Here is an 8,656-nt window from a genome sequence, read left to right as displayed (position 1 = left end):
TTGATCTCCCCTCCTATCAAGGTATGTGACCAAATTCTCGAAGTACATGCATGGCGCTTGACACAGAGGGAATACGTACGTTGAAAACGAAAAGAAAAATTCCAATACTTTTTTACTAATCACCATAATTTACCATTAATTTATCTTTTTTTACCAACAAGCGCAAGAATTAATTAAGAGAGACAAAATTACAATGACTAGTTGGGATACAGCACTGGGTTCATCTGATCACAGTCATAACAGTCAAAAGACCTCAGATCATAACCCAAACCCTCAATAATCATAGCTTAATGCTTCAATTCTGGTTTGCAGCATAGCCATAAAGCAGTTGGACTCATCAATCTTCCTTTGGAGCTCATTCAGTTGATCCTGGATGAAGTTGTCCATGTTCCTTAGTTGAGTTTGAGTTTCTCCAGGCACCCCAGCTTGAGTGGTGTACAATCTCGTCTGCACCATATGAAAATCATAAATCTGCACATGAAAGTCAGCAAAAAGACTTTTCAGATTTGGAATCTGGTAAGCACTTTCAAATGCAGTTGCACATCTATCTTTCCATATCACCCAAAGGAATTCAGCTCTGATTCTAGCCCAGCACCGGGGGAGCACCCCTACAGTATCCCCTAGTAACAGTTGTTTTGCAGAGGGCAGACAACCCAAAACAGACCAGACCAGTGACATAATATCTACAGATCTCTGGCAGTTTCTGAATAGATGACCAATATCTTCGATACTTAGTTTGCATCTAGCACATACCCCATTTGTTAACCCACATTTCCTGCACTTGTCGCTTGTCCATATGGCTTTATGCATAATCAGCCACCACAATAGAACTGATTTCTTAGGCTGAATCTCTTTAGACCCAAATTGTTGAAAATTTAAAGTCCATTGGCGCGCCTGTCTCATAGAGAACTGACCATCGCTTATTAAGCACCACATGCACAGGGGACAACGGCACTGAGTGCACACGAGGGGGGTGGTCGAAAGCTGATCCTCCTCTCCAGCATAGAGCTTTGAGGGATAAGGGCTCTGAGACTGTCAGCTGCCAAGCCTCACACTCAGGAAAGTTGTTGATACGCTCACGCCCTAACTGAACTTCCTAACGAAGAAGCGAGAAGCTCAACATCAATTCATCATTGGTCATCCACCTTTGGGAGTGAGTTTGCCACACATCTGCCCACAGTCTGATGCCCTTTTTGTGAATACGTAGGGCAATACACATTACATTATGAGACACCGATGGCAATGGACTAAGAGGAACCCACAGAGAGTCAAGAGCTCTGATAGAGTAGCTATGTCTGCTTTCCCACACAACCCCTACCTTGTCTCGAAATTTGTTCCAAGCTTTCCACAATGAGCGAAGAAGATCCGACCCTTTCGGCTTAATAGCTTCATGGCCTATCAAAATAGTAATCCGAGGCAGATCCCTCCAACCTGAAAATTTCTCAAAGGAGAATTGATCAATGTTTCTGAACAACAGCACGGACGAAAGTTCCTCAGGGTGAGAAACTACTCTAATGATAGTTTTAACAGCAAGCCTGTCGGCCCAAGCGTGTATATCTACAACCCCCAATCTCCCTTTGTCCTTGGGGAGATAGCAGAATTCCCATCTCACTTTGGTAGCTCCTCTCCTAAAAGGGTCTCCTGTCCACAGGGAGTTTCTACATAATTTTTCAATTTCCTTTAGATGAGTGACTGGAGGTCTCCAGCAGGTGAGGAAGAAGAGAATGTAAGCAACTAGAAAGTGATTGATTACCAGCACTCTGCCAGCTACCGATAACTGCATACCCAGCCACCTATTCAACTTACCCCTGAATTTATCAACTACCCAATCCCACTGTTGCTTCAGGGTAACTCCAAAACCCATAGGTATACCCAGTAGCCGAAATACTTCACCAGCACGAATACGCAGACAACCCTGCTACACCAGCCAATTAGGAAGATTTCCTTCAGCAGAGAATATTCTCGTTTTAGTATGATTTACCTTGGATCCAGATGCTAAGCAAAAGGTGTCCAACACCTTCCAGAAAGTCAAGAGAGAGTTCTGATCATTATTGAGTAGCGCATTGGTGTCATCCGCAAACTGAGAAAGTATCTGATCACAATTTGAGTTAGGCACGGGAATGCCTTTAATTAGCCCCAATCCCTGGTATCTTTTGACCATACAATTCAAGCTATCCACAGATAACACAAACAGCAATGGAGCAAGAGGACACCCCTGCCTGACCGACCTGGCCAGGGGGAAGGAATCTGACATTGCATTATTTAATGCCACTCTAGCTGAAGCATTACCGACGAAGAGGGTTTTTACAAACTGAATCAAGCCCGGGCCATACCCCATCTTTTCCAAATTGAGCAATACAAAGCTCCATTCAAGCCTGTCATTCATAGGCTTTGTCAAAGTCTACTTTGGCAAAAATAAAGTCGATCCCTTTTTCCTAAGCATACTCTACTCCTTCCCAAATTGCAATGACAGCTTCAATAAGTCTCCTTCCTTGGATAAAACCTTTCTGCTCTGCTGAGATGTGCCTCATTAAGCTGGGTGTGATTCTAAACGCTATTACTTTGGCTAACACTTTGTATACAGAATTCAGCATAGTCAGTGGCCTCCAGTTTTCTAGGAGCTCCTTAGGCCCTCGTTTGTGAATTAGTTTTATCACTCTAGCATTTATATTGGTGGGCAAGGCCGAAAACTTCACAGATTCTTCCCAAACCCTCTGGATGAATGGGGCAATCCAATCTTTAAAAGCATGAAAAAACTCACCCAGCATTCCATCCAGGCTTGGAGTTCTATTAGGTTTCAAGCTCTCAATGGCCATATTAATTTTAGAGATTGAAATAGGCAAATCAAGCTGCCTTGCCAGCTCATCAGAGATGACTTTAGTTCTAGCCTCCCACACCGAATTGCAGGCCTCAGCCTTCAGCTCCAAGGACTGCTCCGGTGAACTAAAAAGCTTTTGAAAGTGGTTGCAAACCAGCAGCAGTTTTCCTCCTCAGTTCTGGCAGCACCTTCACTTGTGGACAGCAAAGGCACTAAGTCCTTAACTTGTTTTTTCCTAAGAATCTTGAACATTTCTTTAGGCGGACAGTCAATCCTGCCAGCCCACCATTCTCTGAAGAAGACCGTGGCATATTTGAGGGCCAGCTCCTCCTCTGATCTGATATGAGCTCTCAATCGGGTAATCTCATCCTGGTCCTCCGCTACATTACCCTTGGCTTCAAGTTCCATAAGCTGTTGGTAAGCTACTTCTCTTCTTTTACTTCTTATAATCGTCACTTCCTTCCTAAACACAGTGAGTGCTTTTTGAGTCTCCCTCAGAGCTTGAGACCAAGCCGCAGAGCTGGTGAGTGAGCATTGCAGAATGCATTCATCCAAACCAGAGGAGTAGTTCTGCCATGTAAACTCAGCCTCCTCACCTAAGTCCCACAATGAAAAGTACTCTTTGACGTGAGTCCACCTCTCTTTCTCCAAACCCTTAATTACCTGGCCCATGCTTTTATATCTATCCGCTGAAGACTCCACCATATTGAAATCTCCAACAATCACTGCAGGACCATCCATCGCCTTGAGCTCACTCCACAGATTGGCTCTGTCAGCAGCAACCGAGCCCCCTGCGTAGACAGAACAAATCTGCATTTTGACTGGATTATCTGGCCTAACTGAGATCCAATTCAAACCCCCAACAACCGAGTTAGGAGCAACACCCCAACTACCAGGAACTCCCAAAACAGCTCCTCCCCCAGAACCCCTGGAATGAGCCGAAAAAAACCATTTGTGATCATCTGAAACCTCCTTAAGACGGCTAAGAAGGTCATCACCAGTGGGTGGCTTTGACCTCCTGTAGTGCTATTACCTCCGATTGGTTGATGCGAAACCATTGTTTCAGTTTCCTAGCCTTGTTGGGGTCTGACAGACCCTTGACATTCCAAGAAACAATCCTCATTTATGGGACTTCTTGAGGGATTTCTTAACCTGGGATCTCTTGGGCGATGCCTGAGAAGCAGCTTGCATTGGTCTTTTATGGTCTTTATGAATCTCCATAGGAGTGGACAACCCATCCCCCTCCACATGCACTTCCTTTTATGGTCTTTATGAATCTCCATAGGAGTGGACAACCCATCCCCCTCCACATGCACTTCCTTATCTTTATTAGCAGAGGTTTCCACCCCCTGAGTATTTGCATTCAGATCGAACATTGTAATTTAGTCGTTTTCATTGACCTGGTCTTCCAATGATTTGTCCACCTCGACTTCTTCATCAGAGCTCGAGAGAAGAGACTCTTCAACCTCCGAGTCCACCCACTCTGGTAGAGAAGCTAGGAGAGCAAATTTGTTGATAGTTTTCAACCTAGGCTTACTCTGCTCCTGTCAAGTCTCTTTAGCCGCCCTCTTAGGGGGGATGTCTCTTACTTCTTTAGGACCTTGCTGAAGCGGGGTGGAATCTGGAGAAGCTGGGGAAGGAACATTATCCGGGGCACGACGAGGGCAATTTCTAACGAAGTGCCCCTTGGCACCACAATGAAAACAGGCAGAGGGTAGGTACTTGTAAACTATGGCTTGCTCGAGGTGCTCCCCATCGTCAGTGAAGATGTCTATAGCTGAGGGCAAATCCAGAGAGATGTCCATTTCTATGAGTACTTGAGGGTGCCATGACGGCACATAATCAGAGCGGGGTTTACCTCCCAGAACTTTCCCAAGCTTAGAGCCAATAACTCCAAGGTGATTATGATAGTGGAGGGGCAGATTAGGAAATTCTACCCCCCAGACCGAGTAGTTAACCAAGGCAGAGGCTTCAGGATTGAAGTCTTTATTCCAGCGAAATAAACTAAGGGGGGGAGTTTTGAATGAGCCACTGGCCTCTACTGAGGACATCAAACGCCATTTGCAGGTGTCTGAACACAAACAGATAATGGCTTTTAAGGAGAGCCTGGATGGTCTCCACTTCAGCACCAACAAGTGCACCCCACTGAGAGCGTGTCCAGCTTCTAATCGCCTCTGCAGCAGGGGGTCTAAGACCCGCCAACAGTCCAATGAGCGCCCTGGTTTCCAGATCATGTTGATTCCTCCTGATTTGGGAAGAAGGAAGAGTAACTGAGGGCTTACCTCCATCCTGGGTCTCTCCTGCGCCTGCTCCAGCAACACCGATGCTTTCGCTCTACAGAGATGTTCAGAGGCAGGATGTCTGTGGGAGACCAAAGAAGCGATAGCCAGAGGAAAAGGGGGTTTCTGAGCTGGACCGGATTCAGCATCATGCACCTTGCGACCAGCTTCCTTGACATGACCACTTAGGGGGCCATGGAAGGCTTCGTACACTGCAGAGTAGGTGGAGCAGGTACGCTCGCAGGACTTGGTGCAAATCCATTGAAGTCGGCTGGTCGAATCGGAGAGTTGAACTGGAGCAGAGAGGGTCTTGCATGTGCATGCACCTGCCACGCACTAGGAGAGGCATGTCCTGATGCGGCGGCCATGCAGGCTACCCCAGCGGTAACCTGTCCACCGTTAATCCTCACAGATAATGCTTAAAACAGCGATTAGCGGTAACTTTCTATACATACACAGAGTGCTTCTCACTCACCACCGTCTTAATTAATTTATCTTTGTTTTTTGTTTTTTGATGATGAAGATTAATGAACTATATTGTCCTACTCCTAAGCTACCTAATTATCTAAAAGTTACATGATTATAATGATTTAGCTAAGATTCATGATTTGGTTAAGTCTTATGTGCCTCACTTGATTTCTTTTACTTGTTGCAGCTTTCTACACAATGTACAAGATTAACACGAGGTTCTTTGTTAATGCAGGAGTTAGCGGACTCAAGGTTGCTTTTTACAGGTGTCATGCTCGTTTTTAGGGATTTTGGTCATAAAATACAACCACTTATTTTGAGTGACAGGAAAAAAAATAAAAGGTAAAAAGCAATATGTATTTCTACTAAACCGTCATTTTGACAAAAAGGTAAAAAGCAATATGTATGTATTTCTACTAAACCGTCATTGTGTCCCAACCCTTCAAAAAAATCATCCTTGAGTGGGGGGCTCAATCGCCATGAGAAAGAAAGAGTACGTGTCACGACTCCTCAAAGGTTTACAATATAGTGGATGGATGATTGTGGGCACAAAGTATGCATGTCTGTGCAGTCTGACATGCACGGTGAGTGGAGTTGGTGTGACGGTGAGAGGAGTTGGCCTTATTTGAAATTCTTAACTATTTTAATTTTTGAAATTTATTTTTACCAGAAAGTTTAGCACTTGGGTGTAGGTCATGTGTGTGTTGCAGCGGTCCCAGTCCTACTCCTTGAGATATTGTGCAAATAACACAGCCAAATCCCTGCAGTGTATCTTGACCTTGATGTACAGTATGCATGTTTATTGCAGCATAAAACATAAGACCTGGATCAAAAGCCTCTTCATCATTACATGCACATGTATGGGACATGGCAGCATAGGCTAGTTCATGTAGAGGCGGTTTTAGGAACAAAAACCAAGGGAGCACTGATAACATCTCCAATCCTTATGTGGGTAAAAACCTTTTAAGTATATTAATCTACAGTGGTCATATCTAACCTCAGACAGATTGCACATGTTGGAAAATAAATTTAACACAAGGACCTTAGTAACATCCATGGCATAGAAGTAAATGGCCACTTAGAATAAAAAACTCATTATAGCTCTACATAAGAACGGCATGGGTATTACAGCTCTACATAAGAATGGCATGGGTATTACAAGAATACATGTAGATTTAAGACTTGAAACAAAGCCCAGCTCTTCCTGTTTCTACATAAGCTAGACATGAGGATTACAGGATGGGATGCTGATGCAAAAAGAGTAGGCATAAACGTATTTACTAGTGGCAAAGGTATATGAGAGGCCCTCTAGCCATTCACTAACAATTAGGTCTGTCAATGTCATATATAAACATGTAATTATGCTAAATAAGGTTGGCATTTTAGAGCGGGGGTATGCTTTGCGGGTGGTTGAAGAGGTTAAGGGGATCAATCTTGGTCTTGATATGAACTAGGCGACGGAAGTTCTGCACAAAATATCTTCCACCCCAAGTTGCCTCAGCTTCGGCGACAGCATGTGCACCACTGCCCTGGTCAGCCGTGCCAAGGTCAAGGTCGATGTAGTTGACGTAGGCTGCCCGAGGCGACTGTGACACAAATGGAGCCATGAATCTGTACAGACGGCGGAGCCAAGCGATTTGTTGCGCGTCGCCGCCTGCCTCGCCCCACCGTGCCTGGTACTGAATTACATAAAGATTGCCAGCTCGGTGTGGAAATGCAATGGCATCGCCGGGAATTTCTGCCATGGCACCCCCATATGGCTCTAGGTAGACATATGCCCCAGATGGCCCTTGCTCCAAGTATGAACACACTTTCATCCAAGCTTCCTTGGGCACTGGCTTTGTAACATAATCTGATTTTGCTTTGAACTTGCCCTTGTCTCTGTTATAGCGGCCCATGAGGGCCTCAGGAGTGGCGGCACCGCCAATGCTTGCCACCGCATCTATCCATCTTCCCTCTTGGCAATCTGCAGCTGTTAGATTTACCTCCGGGTAATGTTTTTTGAACATAGCCACAGTCTCTTCAACCGTGCCCAAATACATTCCAAACATCATGACTCCGGCAGCGCCAGTGGAGGATTGATTTGGTCCCATGGTACCCCCTGTTATGAACATAGTGCTTTCTAGCTCTTTGGGAGCTGAGGGGGCCACAAATTGCCATCTATAGACGAGCTCTGCAACTTGCTCTTTGCCAGACCTGTTTAAGTTGAAGTGAGTGATCCTTCTGGGCACCTCAAGCAACTCAATTTTCCACTCTACTACAATGCCCCACGTACCACCTCCACCCCCTCTCAGAGCCCAAAACAAATCCTCACCCATGGTGGTCCTATTCACAATCTCGCCCTTTGCATTCACCATCACCGCATCCAACACATGGTCAGCAGCTAACCCATACTTCCTAGACAAAAACCCATACCCACCTCCACTAAAATGGCCCCCAACTCCAACTGAGGGACAAATCCCAGCTGTGAAGCCATAATCAGGGGTGATTTGAGCAATACTCTCATAGACTTCCCCCAAATTAGCGCCTGTTTGCACCCATGCTGTCTTGGATGAGAGGTCCACTTTGACAGATCTCATGTTGTAGAAGTCTATGATAACGAAGGGGGAGTCTGCGGTGTAGGAGAGGCCCTCATAGCTATGGCCTCCACTACGCACACGCAGCTTCCAATTGCCCTTCACAGAGCATTGAAAAGCTTTCTGCACTTCTTCAACAGATGTGGGGAAAATGAGAGCTGAAGGCCGCAAAACCCCTGGCTCGGCAAACCTCATGTTCTGCCTAGATGCATCGAGCAAGCTGTTGAATACTGCAGCTTCTGATGAGTGGAGGAGGGTGGAGTAGTTGAGGATCTTAGAAGCCATCAAGCAACTTGACAAAGCGGCTAGGTTGAGACTATGTGAGGTTGCGGCAGCGTCAAGAGGGCAAATCAGGGATGCTGCAAGGAGAGTTAGGGCGGCGATGTTGAGCAAAACGGTTGACGTTTTGGATGCGAGGCGTGCAGCCATGGCTACACAGACAGGAGGGTGTTTAGCGAATGGACAAGTTATGGTGCTTTAGCCCAAATGTCCGAATTTATAGGCAGCCGAGGGGT

The 8,656-nt window shown here is 45.7% G+C and overlaps 1 protein-coding gene across 1 annotated transcript; it reads right to left on the bottom strand.

Annotated features, from left to right (window-relative positions):
- Positions 1 to 6,626: 6,626 nt before the first annotated feature.
- Positions 6,627 to 8,656, bottom strand: LOC147603648 (berberine bridge enzyme-like D-2). The gene has a single exon (XM_086796450.1). The coding sequence runs from the start codon at positions 8,568 to 8,570 to the stop codon at positions 6,948 to 6,950; it is 1,623 nt and encodes a 540-aa protein (XP_086652576.1). The 5' UTR covers positions 8,571 to 8,656; the 3' UTR covers positions 6,627 to 6,947.

This window comes from Cibotium barometz, chromosome 63 (genome assembly GCF_041138505.1).
Source record: "Cibotium barometz isolate CiBa-2024 chromosome 63, ASM4113850v1, whole genome shotgun sequence".
Classification (NCBI taxonomy): domain Eukaryota; kingdom Viridiplantae; phylum Streptophyta; class Polypodiopsida; order Cyatheales; family Cibotiaceae; genus Cibotium; species Cibotium barometz.
This window is presented reverse-complemented; position numbering and strand designations above follow the sequence as displayed.

Excerpts from the sequence above, each read along its gene's own strand:
- LOC147603648 (XM_086796450.1), bottom strand. The coding sequence starts at position 8,570 with ATGGCTGCACGCCTCGCATCCAAAACGTCAACCGTTTTGCTCAACATC.